A 22,079-nucleotide genomic window follows, 5' to 3' on the forward strand; every position below is an offset into this window, starting at 1 on the left:
CTTCAAGCTATGCTTCAAAGCCACAGTAATCAAAACAGGATGATACCGGCACAAGAACAGACCCATAGATCTATGGAACAGAATAGAAGCCTGGATGTAAACCCACACATATATGGTCAATTAATACATGATAAAGGAGCCATGAGTACACAATGGGAAAAAGACAGCCTCTTCAATAACTGGTGTTGGGAAAACTGATCAGCTACTTACAAGAGAATGATACTGGATTACTGCCTGACTCCATACACAAAAGTAAACTGAAAATGGATCAAAGACCTGAATGTTAAGACATGAAATCATAAAACTCTTAGAAGAAAACATAGGCAAAAATCTCTTGAATATAAGTATGAGCAATTTTTTTCTGGACACATCTCCTTGGGCAAGGGAAACAAAATAAGAAATGAACAAGTGGGACTACATCAAACTAAAAAGCTTCTGTATAGCACAGGACACAATCAGCAGAACAAAAAGCAACCTACAGTATGGGAGAATTTATTTGTAAACAATTTATCTGATAAGGGGTTAACATCCAAAATATATAAAGAACTCATATGCCTCAACACCAAGAAAACAAATATCCCAATTAAAAAATGGGCAGAGGACCTGAACAGACATTTCTCCAAAGAAGAAATGCAGATTTCCACCAGGCACATGAAAAGATGCTTCACATTGCTAATCATCTGGGAAATGCAAATTAAAACCACAATGAGATATCACCTCACACCAGTAAGGATCGCCACCATCCAAAAGACAAGGAATAACAAGTGTTGGCGAGGATGTGGAGAAAAGGGAACCCTCCTTCACTGTTGCTGGGAATGTCAATTGGTACAGCCACTGTGGAAAGCAATATGGAGGTTTCTCAAAAAAACATAAATAGAAATACCAGTCAACCCAGTAATTCAACTGCAAAATTACCTGAAGAAAATAAAACCCCTGATTCAAAATATATATGCACCTCTATGTTTATTGCCACATTATTTACAGTTGCCAAGATATGGAAGTAACCTAAGTGTCCACCAATAGATGAATGAAGAAGATGTGGTACATATACACAATGGAATATTGTTCAGCCATAAAAAGAAAAATCCTACCATTTGCAACAACCTGGATGGATTTAGAGGGTATTATGCTCAGTGAAATAAGCCAGGTGGAGAAAGATAAATACCAAATTTTTTCACTTACTTGAGGAATATAAAAACAAAGCAAAACAGCAGTAGACTCATAGACATGGAGAAGTGACTAGTAGTTATCAAAGGGGAGGGGTTGGGGCAGGGGATGGGGGAGGAAGAGAGGGATAAAGGGGCACAAAGTTGGTCACAGGGATGGTGGTACAGCACAGAAAATATGGTTCATGATTCCATAACATCTTTCTACATTGATAGGTAGTAACCGCACTAGATGGGGTGAGGATTCAATAATATTGGTAACTGTTGAACCACTGTGCTATACATCTGAAACCAACATAAGATTGTGTATCAATGATACTTTAATTTTTTTAAAAAGGGGGGGTGCTATACTACCTAGTAGGAAGCTGTCAGAAATCTTTCCAGTGTTCATCAAGCCCAGCTGTACTTCTGTTTACTTCCTATCTGTGAGATCCTGCTGTATTCTGTTTCTTTCTTTAGCTAGTTTGACTGGATTACTGTTACATGTAATCAAATGCCAACTTGAATGCTATGGTAATTCAATTTTGTTATGGAACAGTATTACAAAATGGAAATACAGTTGTAATGCTCTACCTTAAACCTCTAGTTTATAGGAAAGGCTACCAAATGTGTATAATCATGCCATATTTCATAGTTAAAAGACATTTTGTAAGGATTAGTATTTGGAATGGCAAAGCCAGGAACTTGTAGGTGGGTTTATATATATAACTGTAGTCATAGTATTTTAGGGAGAAGATGGAACATTAAGATTGATTTTAAATAAAAATAGTTATGCACAGGTGTACAACATGAGAAAATGGTGCCAATTTGGGGTGACAATTGAGTTTCTGAGATCATTTTTTCTTCTCTCATAGTGCTTGAACTATTTTTCTAGACATATCATTAAATTGGGCAATACAAAAGTTGGTTATTTTCCAAAAGGTCTAAGAGAAACCTACTAGAAAATTAAGGTTGTAACATGCCTGAATGAGATTTAAAACTTGGCCTTTGCATAGAGGAAATTTTGTTATTGCAGCCCTTTAAAATCTCCTAAAGCAATGTCTGAGCCTCTTCATTTAATCCTCATCAAATAATTTCATTGACCTCTCGGCTTGCAAAAATTCCTGTTCCCTTGGGATCCATCATTTTTATGGACAACGTTTTGGAATTACATCCATCTAGGTTCTACATTACAACAAAGAAACTCAAAATTATATTTGCATTTCTTGTCAGAACCTGTTTTCTTGCTTGAATGGTGTTAATACTACTCTTAGAAAGGTCAATTCTTAAGACAAAGAAATGGGAATTTGAGAGGATTTATTTTTTGCCTCTCTTTATAGCATTGTGTTTCCTTGTCTTATTTTCAGTTTTCAGAATAAATTAGATCTGTAAAAGGTTTAAAGGGCTTTTATATATGGGAGAATCACAGAGTTTAGATAGGTATAGGTGGGTTCAGTCTACAAAATTCCAAAGCAACTATTCAATTCATCAGACTAGTCAAACTGTCAGACATTGCACAGACCCAAGAGAGACTGAATTTTATCTCACAGTCATTAGGGTTGTGTTTAACTCTCATTTGGCCTGAAAATCTAAGTGTTGTTTGGTTTTTTTTCCCCTTACTAACTTTTCATCAAATACTAAATTTTCATCAAGAATTTAATTCATCTTACTCTCTTTTTATACTTAGTCTGTGTCCATTACTATGAGTTCTGTGGTGAATTATCACAAAATGAAAGGTTTCTGTACTTGAAACTTAGAGTCCTTAATACAAATGATGCTGTACTGAACAGAGTATTGAATCATGAGCAATAAGCTTCCAACTTACAGATAAAATGTACAGTTGGGTGGTTGGGCATTCCTGTAAGTTAACCTCACTTAGGAAAGCCTGGGTTCAATTCTCAAGGAGACCCAGTTACGTTCATTCAGTTCTCATGGTCTAGGCCTGTGTCCCAGTCAGGTGCCCTACAAATGCATGTGTTTTGTCACAATCAAGACTGATTGTGACGATCCAGAGCTTTAAGAGCTACTTGTGGAGACCCACTAAACTTCACCAATACGTAAATTGTTTTTGAAGTAAACCAGAAAGCATTTGGAAAATACTCTGGTCTCAAGAAAAACAAAGATGTCTCCTTTCACACAAAGGTACAAAGACTAAAAATGTTGGAAAGAAAATAGATTAAAATTCTGAATATGGAATTGAGAAGTTAAAGCATCCATTTATTTTGAGTTACGATCATACTGAAGTGAGCTAAATGGTATTACTAACATTGATGTGTGTGTTGGATAATGTACTTTCTTATTACCACAGGTATTAAAATTTCCCTCACAGCAATCTTTGAAATTCAGTTGTTGGAACATGATTGTTCTTGATAACATCAAAATGAAATTGACCTTTCTGCTCATGCTCTATTGTAACATTGTGCTTTACATGCACACATGGTATTGGGCTCCACGGTCAAACTCACAAGTCCATGTTCTTAGAGGATGGAATGCAGGCATAGGCCTAGGTTTTGTGAGGGACTCTCCACTTTTAAGAAACTCACCATTAAAAACGTCTACAGATTGGAAATTTAGAAAAAAATAAACTGGCCCAACCCCACAGATTGTTTGAGAAGCACTGGTCTTGAACACTGCATGCTACATGATATGTGCTCACTATTGTTGATTGAATGAATAAATAAAAAGGTGCCATGGACTGGTTAAAAAAATATTTCTTCACACTAGTGTTTGTGAATTGTATGTGATAGTTTGTTTACTTGTTCAGTGTTCATCCATCATCTGTAATGAGGTGCATGAGAATTGAGTTAGGAGCCTTTCATTTATTACCCATGTTGTCTGCATGCCATTCAGTCGGCCTTTCACTGCCTTTGAAGTTTCCTCACTCAGGTTTAAATGAAACAGTAAATGTGGAAATATTTTTTTGTAAAACTGGGTTTTACAGATGTGAGATTTCATTGTTACTAACACGCCATTTTTTATTCTCCCTAAAGTCTAGGATCACTACTCTTCTCTATAAAATAGGAATTAAGAAAATACTAAAGAATATTGGTTAGGAATATACAACACAGGAAGAGAATATTGCCATTAAGTAGGGCTGGTCTGACTAACCCCAATTCCCTCCTGGCTAACACTCTGCACAACTTTACAAAGTCCACATTGTATTCGCCCCAATGATACAAAACCCTCAAAACCCTGAAGTGCCCTCTGGACTACCAAGCAAAGAATAAATTACATTAGATATAGCTTCAGGTCAAGTGTACTTTACAGTATTTTAACTCCCTAAAAGTTATTCAATATGGCCTTATGCTACCTGCCTCTTAACCAGACAATATTATTGACCAAATCTTCCAACTGTCCAATCACTCCAGCAAAAGTTTATTAAGTACGATGGAGCCCACAGATAAGGTGAGGTTTATCTCCAAAATTATCCATCAGAAAAGAGGGAGTTGTTTTACATTTGGGTCTTCACAAAGTCATACTACAGAGTTCTCTCTCAGTTACATAGCTTTGACAGCAAAGTACTGCCTTGAGAAAGCATTAGCCTGGAAATGAGCTCAATCGATGCTAGTTTGAGATGCTTGTAGAGGTCACCTGAGAGAATCAGAATCACCGGAAAAGGCAGCAAAGTTTAACATGAATTTAATTACCTGTTCTCTACAATTGCTAGTGGGGACATCGATGTAAACAAGCTTTTAAAGGGCCTCTAATCCAGTATGACCAGTGTCCCAATACGAAAAGGAAGAAACACCAGGGGTGCATGCACTCCGAGAAAAGGCCAGGAGAAGCCCCAGCAGGAAGGTGGCCATCTGCAGGCCGAGGAGAGTGGCCCCAAGAGAGAGCAAACCTGCCACCTTGGACTCCAGCCTCCAGAGCGGAGAGGAAATGCATTGCTGCTGTTTAAGCCACCGGGTCTGAGACTTTGCTGTGGTGGCCCAGGCCGACTAACACAGCACCCTGTGTGCTGGCTCAAATGGCAGTTTCCCAAACAAAGTAGGGGAAGTTCAGGTGCTGTGCCCTGGAAACCTGCTGGGTGACTCACAGTAGCCCTGTCATGAGGAAGGAGCACGTGACAAAGCTGTTTGTGAAGAGTTTGAAATTGTTTCACAAAGTAAACTTGAAAAAATGTTTTAAATATATATATTTTTATATTAAAATCATTTAACTATTCCATCTATATCCCTTTTTATCAACTTTTGATGAGCTTTTATTAGGAGAAATGTGAGGCTGCCTTGTAATTAGGGTTTTTGTTTTTTTTTTCAGATTAAAGAATAGCCCTCACACGAAGAAATTTCATAATATTTAGTATGAATGATCAGCCAAATTAACTTTGGAATGAAAATGACATTGTTTATAGAATTCACTTTATTAAAGTGAGTTTCAAACAATTGCTGTCTGGATAAATTTGGTGTGGGTTGATCCTATAGATATATGATGAATAATTGTTTTTAAATGATAAAACAAATGCAAACCCTCTCCTTTCCTCTAACCCCATGCTCTGACATCAGTGGCCACCATTTTCTGGTTCAAAGAAAATGCTGGTATTCACTGAGTGTAAATGGAGATGTCCAGTGATGGCTTCCCATCCTCTTGTTTTTTTTTTTTTTTTTTTCAGAAACCATGTGAGTATTTCTCATCCTAGTGAGTTATAGGTAGTCCCAAACTATGCATTTTCTTGAAATGTTGATGCAGAAAAAGTCAGCTCCTCAAGGTCCTCAGTGAGGATAGAGCATTACTGAGAAAGGATTTCACTTTGAACTGGGACATGCCCCAAGGTGGAGACACATGAGGGAGTGATTATGAAACAGAGACACAAGTTTCTAGGCTACTTATCTCTATGACAAAATGGTCAAAATGAGTGTATGTGCCCTCTTCTTCAGTTTCCCTACCAGGGAAATTCCCACCAAAAGTGGGAGCCTGCACCAATCTAAAGAGCTATTCTTGTGAATAGGTGAAACTTCATGGGCTATAAGATGTAAATAAAAGTGGGAATACTGTTATTTCCTTGTATTAAAATAACCATGAGATAGAGATAAAATGGGTAATAGACTATAAACGGAAGCATGAATTTTGGTCAACGTGGGGACTTAGGTACATGTATGTTCCATGCAAATGAACTTTAGGTGCTTCCTGATTCCACCTAGTCCAGGGAATACAGTGACACTCACGTAGAGGCTGTCGTTCATGTGAAGAAGCATCTAGGGTCTAAAAGAAGTTGAACTGAACTACAGGGGGCCCCCAACACAGGCAGCACTGCCCTTCCAGAGCACTCTGTTAACAACTACCCTCAGTTGCTACAGGGTGTATATTCCTGCAGCACCAGGTAAACGCTATATATACAAAAGGTGGTTAATAAGTGCTTATTGAACCAGTAAGTGTCAATGTAATTTTGGAAAACTGGAGAAGGGTGGGTCCTGGGAACTTGGTTTTCATCATAAGTTTAAATTACTTTTCATCATACAGATATTTCTGTAGTACATCCAGAAGAATGTGAAATTTATAGAATTACAGGCATTTATGAGAAAATAGACCAGTATATTAAATTGAATAAAATGAATGCCGCTGGGAAAATTATCCTGGAGTATTTATCAATGGCATGGGTGTCGATCCTCATGCTCACGTAGCTGCTCCTCTGACTTTTCCTCTGTGGGGAGCTCCTCTCCGAGGCCAGGGCCAGCTGCACCATCGTCCTGTCCGGCTTCTCTCCGCTCCCCAGCTCGCCGCTGCCCAGACCGTTCACCTCGCCGTCACTGTAGCTCCCGTCCAGCATGGCGGCCCGCGACTGAGATGACCCGCAGGGGCAGGCAAGCTGTGAACACAGCGACACGTTGGGATGTGAGCTCAGCTTCATCTCTCAGAAGCCCTTCAGAAGAACCTGCCTAGTGGAGGGGACTTTTTCTAGAGTCTTTATTCCCAGTCAGGGGTGGGGGATAAGAAAATACTGGTGGTGGCACTGTAGCCATTCTAAACAGCAGGTATCCATTTTTTCTTGACTTAAGTCTACCTATCATCTCTGAGGAAACATCATTGTCGTATCAGAGACCAACAAGAATGCTCATGATCAGATGACAGCCCTGTCCTTTTCCATAAGACCATGAACTGATAGGATCCCTGATAAAAATGGGTTTATGGATAACTCTGTGTGTGTGTGTGTGTGTGTGTGTGTGTGTGCGCGCGCGCGCGCACGCGCGTGCTTCTGATGGGTGGGAATTTGAAAGGTGTGGCATTGTGGGGATAGTTTACTCCTATACAGTTGTACTTTTCTGGAGGAGATAACTATTTAACTGCAAACAGGAGGAAGAAAAGAAAGCCAGGTGGGAGGGAAGATGATCTAGGCAATGATGGGAAATCTATGAGGTCACATATGAAGGAAAATTTCCTAGAACAGAGAATGTATTTCCCTGAAAGTTTCTTTTATTACACCTCTGTGTTCATAAATAATTTGTTCTACCATGTTGAATTATCATTTATTTTTATCACTAAGCTATGAATGCCAGCATTAAAGGGACCATGTCTTAGTTAATTTAGCTCAGCTCCTGGTATACAGTAGTTGCTAAATAAATGCTTGAATGACTGAAAGAGGCAGCCCAGAGTAAATTTCACACTGTTTTAACCTATTAATATATTTGCTCTTCATACCAACCCATGAAGTAAGTGCGGGGGCAGTGTCATTTACCCCACTTTACAGGGAAGGTCTGATCTGCCCAAGGTCCAGAGCTAGACCAAGCCTCATCCCTGAGCAGCTCATGGTAAAGTCACCTTCTCCCGCAGCTCACGCTCCTTCCGCTCCTGCACGGTGGTCAGGTAGTTGACGGCCGCGTACTCCAGCACCGACAGGAACACGAACACGAAGCTGACCCAGAGGTAGATGTCCACGGCCTTGATGTAGGAAACGCGGGGCATGGAGGCGTTCACACCCGTGATGATGGTGGACATGGTCAGCACCGTGGTGATGCCTGCAGAGTGAGAAATAAGCACGTTTGCCTTTCTCCAAACATGCTGGATGGCTTAGTGACTCTGTTCTTTGATCCTCCTGCTCCTTCAGCCTGGAACGTCTCCATCCCTGCCCTTCTGTCCAGCAAACACCCACTCATCTTTCAAGATTTAGAGTCTACGAAGCTTCTCCTGGTCCTTCACCCTTCAGGCCCACACTTTCTCCCTCTGTATACCTGCATATACTTCGTAGCACCTGTATCACTTTGTCTGGCAGAGAGCCCCAGACATTTTGGCAATAAAACATTTATTTCCATTCAATTGTTTAAAACAAAGGTTGCGTATTTGAGCAGGTGTATATGTTTCTTGTAACTACTCCTCCAAATAAGGGGGGAAAGTGTACAAGTTTTTTCTTAATATTTGTGCCTTTGCTGCTGGTGGAGCTGTAGTTCTGGGCCTGTGTTATCAGCTGTCAGGGCAGATCTGGCAGCCGTCCCCCCTGCTGGACCTGGCTACCTGAGCAGCAATGTCAACTTGAGGACTCAAAAGTAATTTGTCCAAGAATGATGTTAACCTCCTTTATGGGAGATAGATTTTTTAAATCAATCAGAAGGTTTATTTATTTAGCACAGTAATTGTGCAAGCTGCAGACCAACTGTTAAAGGACAGGACATCTGTCAGTGGGAAATTTGCCTGGGGATTTCAAATTAAGCTCAGAACACTTGCTTGGAAAATACCAAATCACAGGGGAGCGGAGTCATCTTAAGGGCCAGCTCCAATGCAGTTTCACTGAAACCTGGTGGGTCTCCCTCTCTCTTGAAGCCCCTGAACCATCTGAGCAGCAGTGGTGTGTGTGACTGACCAGATGCAATATTTAAAGTGGGGGAAAAAACCGGTGGCAAATCGCCATCAGTTTAAGGGAACTCGCACAGAATAGGGATTCGCAGACTTGAGCATGTTTAAGAATTACTAGGAGAGCTTGTTAAAAAATACAGATTCCTGGTCCTCTCTCAGAGATTATGACTCTATACATGTAGATGGGACCCAGGATTTTTAAAAAATTATTACCCTCACAGATTCTGTCACAGAGATCCATTGCACCGCCCTTTGAGAAACCCTGTTCTAGGACGCGATTTCCTTATGTAGGTGGGCAGAGAGAGCACCCACAGAGCAGGGCCACCCTCCCCAGCGGCTCAGACAAGAGTAAAGGTGGGCCGTTTGCAAGGGCAGCAGTGGAACTGGAAACAGTTTTGTTAATGGCTTTCATCTGTGGATGAATAACTTGAGGTTTGTCCAAGTTATAATTACAACGGGGGGTTAGGACCAATTTGATATGATTGGTTTTATCTGGAAGGAATTGTATTTTCAGATGCCTGGAATGTGCATTTGAGATGTTCCTTACCTAAGGGGACTCTGGCAGGCACAGCTCTGCGGTCAATCCAGAAGGACACCCAGGACAGCATGACCATCAGGGTGGCAGGGAAGTAGGTCTGGAGCAAGAAGAAGAAGATGTGGCGTCGCAAGGTGAAGTTGATGTACAGACGGTTGTACCAACCTGGGGGACACAAGGAAGAGAAGATAACACAAACCGTAGCTACTCAGCTCTTCCATGACATGCATTTTATTCAGGGAATCATCAATGCCTTAGACACCGCCCTGGAACTTTACCATACCTTATAAAGTGGAAGTGAGGAAAACCATGGAACAGGGTGATTACCCATGGAAGAGAGGCGATAACCCACACCTCCTCATGGAGGGAAATGTGTTCTACATTAAAACACCAAGCCAACCACATTTTGGGACAGAGTGAACAATCAAAGGTCCAGATGTGCTTTAGCTCAGCCCTTGTGTTCTTTACAAGGTGAAAATATGCAAGGAGGAGCTGAGAGAAATGAGAGGATGGAAGGAAAAGGCAGGATAAGCTTGAGATGATGAGGACGGAAAATAAAAGGGCGACTTGGAAACATTCACTTGAAAAATTTGCATCCTGGACAATTCTAATGCAATGGTTATCATTAGAATTATAGAAATTCCAGAAAGTGATTGTAGGGGTGCTATAGGGTGAATGCATCCCCCAAAATTCATATGTTGAAACCTAATCTTCTATATGATGGTATTTGGAGGTGGGGCCTCTGGGAAGTGATTACATCATTGGTGGGATTAGTGCCCTTATAAAAGTGAGTCAAGAGTTCCTTCACCCCTTCCCGCATGTGACGGTACAGTGAGAAGGTGGCTGTCAATGAGCTAAGAAGTGGGATCTCACTGGGCCCTGAATCTGCCAGCACCTTAATCTTGACTTCCTAGTCTCCAGAACTGAGAAAAATTTTTATTGTTTAGCAGCCACCCAGTCTATGGCACTTTGTTACAGCAACCCAAACAGACTGAGACAAGATGGAATGTCAGAAAGATAAAGGTCAAAGCAACAGGGGGCCCCCAAAAGACCAAGAGTCATGGGTGACGTATACAGAAGATAAGATGTGCTGGACTGCCATGATATGTTGGAAGTGAACCAGCGTCCCTTTTGGGACTTGAAAGGTTGTACTTCCTTGTGCAGGCAATGATGCAAAGCATTAGCACCAGAAACTGCATAAGGATTTGAGCAATATCCTGAAAGGTGATTAGTCAACAAAGAGGCAAGGGTTGGAGAGAGTGAACCTCAGCTTTTAAGCTCAGCTTCCAGGAATAAGACCACAGGGCATGATCTCAGGCAAGGGAGGTGGCAAGCCTGTTCAGCCCCTTTGTCAAAAAGGAGCAACACTGCCCCAGGAAAATGACTGGCAGTTTCTGCACCGAGGATCACAAGACGGTCATAAGGAGAGTCTGTGCCAGCAGTATAGTAATAGGGGGTTGGTTAAGAGTGGAGCCCCCCAAAGGGGCAGACTGAAGCAGAGAGAATGTGAGTGGAAAACAACAGACCTGAAATTGGACTGTGTCTTGCTGGTAGGCACGGGGGCTCCGGTAATCACATCAGGAGTGAGATGCCGGCTGCTAAGCTGTCGGCATGATTGTCTCAAACCTCCTCACATGGCTCATTTGAGTCCTGACTAATATTTTCTAGGTAATCACTACTGATGCTTTGGGGGTACCCCAGAACCACCCCCACCCAACACTCACCACCTTCTAGACCTGATTCAGGATCCCTTCTTTTGTTTCAAATCCAAGAGGCACAGGCTCCACCACTTGACACCAATTGGACCTTTCCTAAAATGCAGGATGCCCCTCCCCAGCCAGGCTCGTGCCCACCCCCCGGGGCCCCACCCGCAGCCACCTGTGCTGCTGTAGAAGGCCAGCCTGGTGGTGGTGTGGAATTCCTGAATGAGGAACTGGGAGAGCGAGATGCGCTCGTCTGTCTTTAAGGAGTCGTTGCCTTTTTTCCAGTACAGCATGAGGTCATCCTCTGTGTAGGCATCTGAAAAGATGGGAGACGGCATCAGGCATGCGGCGGAGGGAAGACCGGCCTGTCTGTGGGGCCCTGTGGAGGCTGCTCCTGGCCTCCCACGCACACTGTTGGGATTGTGATCACATAGTCTGAATAAGCACACTACAGTCTCAATCAAGCAAAATCCACACAGACAAATCTAATTCTCTCATCTTCCAGAAGTCATCAGAGCAAAGCTCTTGAGCCTAAATCTCATAATTCCCATAGAAGGAACTCAGCCTGCTATTTATTAGGTTAAAGCAAATGAAATTGCTATTTTTTGTAGCTCAGAAATGGCTGAACATTGACAAAATTGCCTATGGTTCGGCCTTATAAACCGGAGGTGATTTAGCCCTTTCCTTTCTTCTTTCACAGTGCAGTGATGCATCCATGGATGACAAACACCTTTACACACTCTCAGGTAAAAAGGGCTGCATTCCAGCAAGAAAAGGCCTCAACAGAGACAGAAGCAGAGCAAATCTCTTCTCTGTTGACCTGCACTTGCTCCTACCCAGGATAAAATCAAAGGATACCTGTAACTGTGGGGGGAAAATCCCAGGGCAAAACACCTCTGAAACCAAAATCAGTCAAAGGGAGAAATAAAGTTTAAGAAACCCATTTATTTCTTGCAAGTAGTCATCCTGTCTCTCTCTTCACCAGGCTGCAACAGAAGAGAGAACTCCACCCAAGCTCTCAGGGTCCAGATATGCCTTTCCACACCCTTGTAATTGCCTATTGATATGTAGATGCAATAAAGCCAGGTGAGAGATTCCGGAAATACTGCAATTTTACCCACAATGCCCCCATGAGGACCATCACCATTCATGCTACCATTTTTCCACACAGCCCCCACCCCCTATCCACTCTCCATGAGCACATTTCTTACTCCAGCTGAACAAACTTCCCTGCAGCCCAGAAGAACTGAGGTACAACCTAACAGAGCTGCTGGTCCAGTCTGCGCACACATAAACAGCTCTCTCTGGGACTCCCTGGGGCTCTATTTTATTCTGTTTGTGGCCTTGTCCTGTGTGATGGTCGGTTTCACAGGTCTGCCTGGCTAGGCTGTTGCACCCAGTTATTCAAACACTAATCTAGGTGTTGCTCTGAACATGCTTTGCCCATGTAAGTAACGTCGATAACCAGCTCACTTTAAATAAAGGAGATGATCTGGGATAATCTGGGTGGGCCTGATCCATTCAATTAAAAGGCCTATGTCCCCCCCAAGGAAGAAGAAACCTGCCTGTGGACAGCACTCTCCCCAGCCTACCCTTCCTGACAGCCTGCCCGGCAGATATCAGACACCCTGGCAGCACCCCTGCTCTCATGAGCCAGCTCCTTGCCCTAAACCTCTCACTACCTGTCTCCTGTGGTTCTGCTTCTCTGGTGGTTCTGCATATCTGGACTGATACCACCTGGAGGAAGCTACCTTCCAGATGGAGTGCCTGGGTGTAGTGAGGAAAACCAGGTTCGACAGCCAACAAGTGCAGTCCTTCTCAGTGCTGTATCCTCAGGCAAACTATGACCCTCCTTTGCATGATGGAGATGAACAAGAGCCTTCTCACAGCCACCTTGTGAGGTTTAAGTGGCAGAGCAGGTGGAAGGCCACCATGTGGCAGGTATCACTCCCTTGGTGCTGGGTGTATTACTCCCTTCCCCAGTTCAGTGCCCTGTGGGGTGTGGTCAGCCTCTCTAGGTAATTGGAGCCAGGGGACACCTGATCCATTACCATAGCACAAGCAGGCCTGCAAGGTGCCCCAGCCAACAAGACTCCTCATTAAGACATTGATACCAGTCAGAAAGTGCCAGTTCAGAAGGAGTGTAGGAGCTGAGTTATGGAGGAGTCTGGTCTGCACCCACCACAAGAAGCATTTTGGCAGAGATTGGAGAACAGAGCTACTGCATAGACAGCTAGAGGTGCAAGCTGCTAGCCTCAGCCTTACTCTTCCTGGGGCCTGGTTCCCACAATTTCCACGATTCCCACGTGTGTGCAAATTTCCTGATGTCCTTTGGTTGTGCCTGAGCATGTCAACCACCACAAGTGTGCACAGTGGCAGCCCTCAGGCTATTGTTGTCAGGCTTGTTTTTGCCAGAAAATTATTTCTTCAGTAGAAATCTTATTCAAAAGAGCAATAAAACAGATCAGAAATGAGCTCTCTGGATGTGGTACATATACACAATGGAATATTATTCAGCCATAAGAAGAAAACAAATCCTACCATTTGCAACAGCATGGATGGAGCTAGAGGAGATTATGCTCAGTGAAATAAGCCAGGCAGAGAAAGACAAGTATCTAATGATTTCACTCATCTGTGGAGTATAACAATGACACAAAACTCAAGGAACAAAACAGCAGCAGACTCACAAAACCTAAGAATGGACTAGTAGTTACCAAAGGGAAAGGGTTTGAGGAGGATGGGTGGGTAGGGAGGGCGAAGGGGATTAAGGGGTATTATGATTAGCACACATAATGTAGGGGGGCACAGGGAAGGCAGTACAGCACAGAGAAGACAAGTAGTGACTCTATAGCATCTTACTACACTGATGGACAATGACTGTTATGGGGTATGTGGTGGGGACTTGATAATAGGGGTGAATGTAGTAACCACATTGTTGCTTATGTGAAACCTGAGCATAAGATTGTATATCAATGATACATTAAATTTTTTTAAAAAGCACTTGAATGACCTCTTAAGATCCTTTGATCTCAAAGCTCATGATGATTCTACCAGGTGGCTACAAATCAGTCAAGTCTGTAAGTAGAGTGGTCCTTAAATAAATGCATGAATATCTTCTGCAAAAAAAAAAAATGAGGGCTCTAGGTGGACTGTGTGTATGACTGGGGGGCGGGGGGCTTGGATTACAGAGCCCTTTACTCCTCCTCCCCAAGCAGTTGCCTAGGGAACTTCAAAAGCTCCAGGTCCATAGAACAAAGTTTAAAGCCATCGAGGGTCACTTATGGGAATAGAAGTTTTTAGTTCAAAATTTGTTCCTGATTTTAAAAATTACCCTGGACTGAGCGTCAATCTAAAAAATCACTTTAAAAGCAGAGTCATGACTGAGGAGCACATCCTGTGCCTGCTTCTGAGAGTTAGCAGTGTTTGGAGTGACTTAGGAGCTATGAGCTGGTGGCTGGGCACGCGTCTACTCACAGCTTTCAATTTCAAGCGAGCACGTTTGGGTGTCCAGGGGAAACCGGCTGAAGTCCATGTTGCACATCGCAGTCACTGTAACCCTAAGACCAAAAAGACAAAATCCAGGTTTTCAGAGGCTGCAAAATACAGATGCAATATAATAAAACAAACAGAAAAGGCCTCTGCTTTCTTCCAACGTAACTTCCTCCTTATAATTCATGGGCAATGTTTCAGGATTTAGGTAAGTAGCTTATGAAGGACACTATCATTGGAGAACTTTTAGGGATTTATGTTTTACCCCAGGGTCAGTGTGAGGTAAGCAGAACATCTCTGCTGATTCCTGTCACACTCAAGTATACTAAAGAAGCAATATCTCAAAAAGGAAAAGGAAAGGAGAGCAAAGGAGAGAACAGGAGAAAAAAGAAGAGAAGAGAAAAACAAAGCAAAGCAGTAGTCTCCATCGATATAACAATGTGAAATAAAAACTCTCATGATAGGGTTTCTTAAAAGAAACTATCGGAGTATATATTTTTCTCCTGTGTTAGATACATTCAAATTATTCTGTTCTGTTATTCATTTTATTGATATTCAATATTTGTGTATACTGTTTCACAAATAATATCATGGAAGCACTTATGCCAGTTGCCAAATTGGGCACTTTTAAAAAAAATACCATTGATGTTCTCATATAGATCATCATATCTACTAGTGGGCATACGTGCTTTTAATTGCTAGTTCCATGGAGCTCATAGTACTGGGAAAGCACTGAAATATCTTATTGTACTGACATGCAAGCACTTGCTGGTGCCTAATAGTTTTGTTTCAAAGTTTTCCCAGGAAAATAGATTTCTTCATTAAAGAAAAACAAATACAGATCATTAGTCATAGATGAAACACCTCCTATCTAGTGGGAAATCTCCTGGCAAGACATGATTAACAGTTATTGGCTAGTACTGAACACATTTTTTTCCCCCTCAGCCGCACAAAATTTTCTGTGTAAGTTGTGGAAATTACCTGGATGATTCATGACCAAAAAGAAAAAAAAAATCACTTTTAATTGAGGTGGAAAATTCAAACAAAGAGCTTTCTTGAAACTGAAATATCTAAATACTTGCCTTATTTTCCCCATTCTATTTGAGAATGGCATGATTCTGTTCTGGGAGGGAATATCTATTCCTAGCAGCTAGGCGGTCTTACCCCTTCTGGAAATCCAGGGGGTGTATTGTTGGGAAGGAGTCAGGCTGGCTGCCAACTTGGACACCTAATGGGTGGGCTTCTGTTTCTATGGGTGATCACCAGCAAGAAAGACACTTATTGAGTGTGGGAACACTTGGAGATAACTTTGGGGACATGAATGTCAAATGCAAGAATTTTTTGTTACGAACAAAAAGATTGAACGTTTCTTCTTTATGCACTAGTTGGTTATAGGAATAGATATTTTTAGAATCACAGACATCAGATTGGTTCTTGATGGTTTTCCATCTGTAACCTGCACACTGAACAAGTAGAATTTGTGGTATAATCTAATTCATGTGTATTTTTATTTCCCCAGGTTTTTTAAAGCTGATTTGTTGAGGGCATCCTCTCTTGTTCTGGATGTAAACTTGGCAGGTCCTGTGATTTTTCTGCTTATTCTCATGTAATAGGTAGTCAAAGCCCCCATAAGTAACAACACATCTCAACTCAGAAATTCAAGGAATTTGGTCTGAGATACTAATCAACACTTCAAACTTGATTCAAATTAAGACTTCTGCTCCCCCCTCTTCAGGTAAGGTACAAAGCTGGCATCTGAGTGGGCCATTTCTGCCTATCTCTCATCACCTCCTGCACAGGAAGAAATGAAAGGAGAGAGGAGGGTAGGGGAGGGCAGGTCTTAGCAGGTGGCTGCACTCTCTCTGGGTCTGCTGCAGGGGTTGAAGATGATACTTTCTTCGCCAGGCTCTTCATCCCCACTGCTGGGCGCCTCCAGGCTGCAGGTCTCCACTCCCCACTGGCAGTAACTCCCCACCCCAGCTCTCCATTCTCCTACCCACCACCCACGGCACACACTCAACTTTTCCCAGCAACCCTGGAGAGCAAAAACTTGCGGCTCTGCCCCTGGGTGCTTAGACAGCTCTCCTCTTGCCCTCTCCCGCAACGGGAGGCACGCCCGTACCAAGGACAGCTTCTCCAGGTCAGCGTTTAATGAGCAATTACACACTTCTAAAGCCTCTGAGCTGGTGAGAAGAAAAGACTGAATTTTTTACATTTAACGAGTGGTGCTCAGAACACCATTTAAAGTCACAAAGTATCCCAGAATTCACATAGTTTGTCAAGTTAGGACCCTGGTGAGAAAGGATAGAAGACATACCTGCAGCAGGCAGGTACATGAAAGACATTTTTTAAACAGAATTCTAAAATACACCTGACACCTGGGAACCTGAGAGGCCAAAGGAGGCAAGTCTTTGAGAAAACACGTCACCTATTTCTCTACCTCCTACCAAAGAAATAAAACTTTTATTAAAGGTTTTAAATTGAAATATAACATACAGGATAAGGTATAGACGGTAAGTAGCGGCTTGAGAAATTCCTCCAGATGTGTTTTCAAGACCGAATAATTCTTTACAAGTTTTACTCGTGTGTAAAGTTAGTTCTCCTTGGTGCTGACGGTTGGCAGCGCCTGAAAAGTTGCAAGCTAGCTAGTCAAGGCCAAAACGCGCATCTGATTTGCGGAACCGGCAATTTCTCGGTTGGAACAAATGATTTGCCTCTCTGCCCAGGCCTCCAGGGCACAGGGCGCCGGCCGGAGAGCACGCGAGGGGCCGGGAAGGGCCGTACCTGAGGCTGTAGAGCACTTGCCCGTCGGGCTGCACCCGCAGCATCACGTTGTCCGTGGTTGTGTCATGGATAAAGGAGCGCTTGGAGTGCACAAAAAACATGTCGGGGACCCAGATCTTCTTCACCAGCCGCCCGTCAAACGTCATGCTGAGGTTGCTGGCGCTGGGGAAGGCCAGCCTCTCGTCTTTCCAGTAGTGCCGAAGGTACAGGGTCATGGTGAAGTCCTGGGAGCCAGGGGCGGGAGAGGGACCCCATGCACTGAGCCACGGGGTGCCAGCTGGGCCTTCCGTACCCCCTCGGAGCAGCCCTCACCGGCCGGGAATGAAACAGAGTGCGGCCTTGCTCCGAGGCCCTGGGGTCTGCGGCAGTGGGAGGAAGGGACCCTGCAGGGGAGGAACTCAGCAAGGGACCTCTAGTCTAGAGGGTCCCTGAACCTGCCCCACACCCTGGCATTTGCCCCTCACGGAGAAGGCTGACCTACCTGCACCTGGGACCCTCTGAAGCCTGAGGGCTCCGCGCCTGGACAAGGGGCAGGGTTAATGCCTCTGCAAGCAGCCCTCAGTCAGGGAGTGGGATAGGGGCCGGGGTGGATAAGAACCCGGCTCCCTGAACTCCCCGCTGGGGTAACACTGAGCTCTTTGTTTGTTTGGGGTAACTGTTTGCTGACTCCCAGAGCCCCCATGGGATTGAGACCCGTAATAGTGCAGTAACCAGTTTAACGGCCGACCCTTTGTGCTTCCTTCCCTGCCCTGTCTCACCTCCCAACTTTCCCTGTGTTTACTGGGACTACCTCCCAAATTAGCTACTTGTGCTAGAAGGCTTGTCTTAGGTCTGCTTCTTGGGGAACCCAAACTAAGGTAAGGCCCTGTGAAGTCTGGCTAACTCAAGGAGTTGTATAGAATATTATATTTTTTAATCTGAACTCACTAAAATAAAGGTACATGTTTGCTTCTCGCACATGTCCACAGCAGACACTGCTCCACAGAAGCAGGGTGTCTGGACACCTGCCGCTGCGGCCATGGGCCCTGCTCTGTCTGAGAGCCTTTGCCCAGAGAACGCAGCCCAATGGCAAGAGCCTGGGCACTGAGGGGTGGGGGTGGGGAGGTCACTTTGCCATCTGGCTCTGTTTCATACCAATCGGGTGGCTTTTGGCAAGTGTCTGAACCCCACTAGGCCATCTGTAAAATGAGTGTGAGCATTCCCACCCCCCAGGGAGTTGTGATCCAGTGAATTTGGGTGTGTGGACCTGCTGGCCCAGCACAGGCCCTGAGCGCACCCCATTGCCTGCAGCTCCAGAGAGAGAGAGACACCTACCATGTCCACCTCTGAGATGCTGTCCAAGCTCTCTACCTGCACGTCCACGCCAACAGGAATGGCCGGGCCTGGGGACAGGACATGGCAAGAACATTGACTCTTTTCACTTGAACTTTGATTATGGGCGAAATAAGCATATGGAGTATTTCCCCTAGAGCCCCAGTATCTTGTCAGATTTGAAGGTTTGGTGTCCCACATGCCAAGTGAAGTCAAACCAGAGAAAAGAGAGTGGAATCATGGGCTAGCTCCCTGGATTATTCAAGCAAAGGGAAAACACTTTTTTTTTTTGTCTGAATCATCCAGGTGATTCTGGAACAATGAGGTTATATAAAGCATTCTTCTTTGGTTACAAATGCTTATCTAAGGATATGATGAAGCCCTAGGTCGAAGCGGGGTCTGATCTAAAGAGTCAGGGCCTTAGCATGAGGTCACCCACTTTATTTCACATATTTACCTCCTGATTTTGTACTGTCTTTCATCATAGAAGCCAGTGTCTCTGTGTGGTTATGAGAAAAGCATTGTTTGGGAAAGAAGCGAAGAACTAAAGTCATATGCAGGTCATTTGTTAAGCCCATGGGATGCCGTAGCCTCCACAGGGGCTGTGATGCGCCATGTTGGCCTTGGAAACCTTAGATTTTGGGGAGCATAGGCCATGAAAGCTTAATATTCATAAAGAGAAGAAAAGCGTTATCAAGGAGCAGGTGGGTGCCCCTTTTCTTCCCTGCGCTCAGGCCTTAGGGGCAGGTGAGGGTCATCAAGGAGTGAAGCGGTGGGGTCAGAGCCAACTGCAGCAGGTTATGGGTTGGATGAAGGCTCGGTGGTAGAGCCTGGTTATTCTTTGGGGGAAGGTGACTGGAAGAAATACAAGGCACAAGAGTGATTTTTTAAATAAATATTCTTCTCCAGGGAAAGATCCCTATAAGGAAGAAAACACCATTTGACACTAGGAAGACTGAAATCCTGCAGCTGCAGGCTAAGCCTCGAAGGGCTTTGGCATCCCTCCGCACTAAATCATTGTTTTCTCAAGTTATCTGCATTGAATTAAACCCAGCAGACCACACTCTGCCCTTGGATATGTACCCAGGGTTCGTCTGCCAGCTCCCAGCTGAGAATAAATTTAGTCCGCGGCTGTTACTTCAGAGCAGCTGCCCCATTTTCCCCTTGCCCTCCCACAGCCGGCTGCTGGCCTCACGGGTCCTCAGTGTTCCTAGTCGGGAGCAGTGGCCCGAGGACAACTCGGCTGACCTAGCCTGGCCACCGACCCACAGGTACCCCCCGAGAACACGTTCAGCAGAGCCCAGCGTGGGGCCTGGCAGGGCACATGTCCGGAGACACTCGGCTTGGAGCCTTGTCCACCAAGCGCACCTGAGCGGACCTGGTCAGGGAGAGCTAAGCCGGCTGGTCCCTTGGTGTGATTTCTGGCCGGGGACGGACAGACGGGCCGGAAGGATGAAGCCGCCCCCTGGCAGGCACGCCTCCTACCTCCGAAGCCAGGCCTCATGCTGAAATCGTGGTCGTCTATCCGCAGAAGCTGCTCCGACTTTGTCAGCGGGGATTTGGTGATGTCAGGGCTGTGCTTTGGGACCGGGCTGCTGAGAGGGAAGGACAGGTTCACCACGCATGGCGAGCCAGATAGAACTTGCACTCAGGGTTGACCTTGACAGGTTTGATAGGATGTGCTATGTCTTCTTTAAAGCTACTGAATATCTTCTGTTCTTTTCTCTAGCTTTCTGTGGAAATGAACTGGCCCAGAAGCTCCAGGACAGTGATTTAGAATCACAGCTGAGGAGCTTTAAAAATACCAGGGCCCAGGCCTCACCTCCGAGATTCAGATTTGGGTGCTCTGGGGATGGGGCCTGGATATTGGTCATTTTAAAAGCTTCCCAGATGATTTTAATGTGTTACCAAGGCTGACACCGGCTAGTCCTGGCCTTATTAACAAGTCCAAACTCCCCCAGAGCACCCTGGCCCTCCTGGGACGGTTGGAGCTGGAATGGAGAGGCAGTGGGTGGAGGCTGAGCCTGACACCCTTGACCTCTGTTGGCCCATGTGGAAGCAGGACGGACTTGCCCTTGGAAATGCCCACCATCCCGGCTCCATGGGAGGCAGCTTCTTGTGCTTCTTTCTGCTTCTGGACTACACCGAAGGCCATTTTTATTTACTTCCACTCTTTCTAAATAGATAATATGTTAACAGGGTTTGACAATTTTAAAAGAGGAAATGCAGTGAAGAGTTGGCCTCTAGCTCTGCCTCCGTCCACCCTATTCCCCATCCACAATGCCCATCCTGGTGATTTCTTGTCTCTGTCCAGAGTGTCTTGAGATACGTAAATACAAACATATGCTCTTAGTTCTCCCCTTTTTAAAATATAAAATTAACATTATATAAATTCTTCTACTTTTTCTTTGTTTAAATACAGCTTCAATTTTTTTCCCATATCAAAGTATATCACAGCCTCTTGCTCTTTTTCACCCTGTGTAGTGTTCCTTTACACGGATGCACGGGTAGTTCATGTGACTAGTCCTTTAGTGGCGGACATTTGAGTTGCCTCCAGTCTTTTGCTATTGTAAACAATGTTCCAACAGCCTTGAATGGTCTGCTTTACCCATAAGCCCCATTTCTAGAATACACACACATAACTGACCACCCTTTTTCTGAACACTCATTTTCAGCCTCTCCTCTTGGACAAAATGAATAGTTCTGACCTACGATTGATGTTTCCTTGTTACAGTTCCTAGTAAGTTCATATGTGGATGACGTCTTCCTGAAACATCTCCCAGAACTCTCTCAGAGGTTACACAGACTGGGAATGGAAACTGTGAAGCGAGGGGTCCGCTAGAAGTTTCTCCCATTCAGCCAGTAACTGAGCCCTGGAGAATCTATACTTGGCTTTGCTGGTGATACCATCTCTGAGAAGACAGAGCACTTAATTTTGACAAGGAATCAGGAAGCAGCTAATGGAGATGCTCTTCTTCCTTGGCATGTGTAACAGCCACGGAGAGAAGTCCTCGTAGGTAGTCCAGAACACCTGGTGTCTTCCCTGACTTCTCCCTCCCTCTCACACCCTCATCCAGGGCCACGGGGAACAGCTGGGCAGGTCCAGCCCTCGCCCCTGTGCTTAGAGGTGTGTCTGCTCATGGGACACCCCTTGCTAATGAGCATAGAAACCCTGAAGAGGCCCACTGGGGCCTGAGCACACCAGTCAGCCAGCAGGTCCTGGCTGACCCTCCTCAGAACCTCTCTGCACACCCTGGCCTCTCCATCCCCAGGCCCACCGCCTAGGCATCACTGCTTCTCACGTGGGAGGCTGCAGCTTCCATGCCT

General features: G+C 44.6%; 1 protein-coding gene across 1 annotated transcript; it reads right to left on the reverse strand.

Annotated features, from left to right (window-relative positions):
- Positions 1-2,158: 2,158 nt before the first annotated feature.
- On the reverse strand, positions 2,159-20,899 carry GABRR1 (gamma-aminobutyric acid type A receptor subunit rho1). The gene is made up of 8 exons (XM_036912202.2): positions 20,238-20,899; positions 18,756-18,823; positions 17,442-17,665; positions 14,643-14,725; positions 11,344-11,484; positions 9,478-9,630; positions 7,902-8,098; positions 2,159-6,951 (listed from the first exon to the last, which is right to left on the reverse strand). Exons 1-8 carry the CDS (start codon positions 20,254-20,256, stop codon positions 6,658-6,660), a joined length of 1,179 nt encoding a protein of 392 aa, XP_036768097.1. The 5' UTR covers positions 20,257-20,899; the 3' UTR covers positions 2,159-6,657.
- Positions 20,900-22,079: the final 1,180 nt, after the last annotated feature.

Source organism: Manis pentadactyla, chromosome 12 (assembly GCF_030020395.1).
Source record: "Manis pentadactyla isolate mManPen7 chromosome 12, mManPen7.hap1, whole genome shotgun sequence".
Classification (NCBI taxonomy): Eukaryota; Metazoa; Chordata; class Mammalia; order Pholidota; family Manidae; genus Manis; species Manis pentadactyla.

Excerpts from the sequence above, each read along its gene's own strand:
- GABRR1 (XM_036912202.2), bottom strand. Across the intron at positions 17,666-18,755 it reads GCATCTCAGAGGTGGACATG|GACTTCACCATGACCCTGTA; the intron begins GTAGGTGTCTCT and ends CCTGGCTCCCAG. Across the intron at positions 6,952-7,901 it reads AGCGTGAGCTGCGGGAGAAG|CTTGCCTGCCCCTGCGGGTC; the intron begins GTGACTTTACCA and ends CTGTGTTCACAG.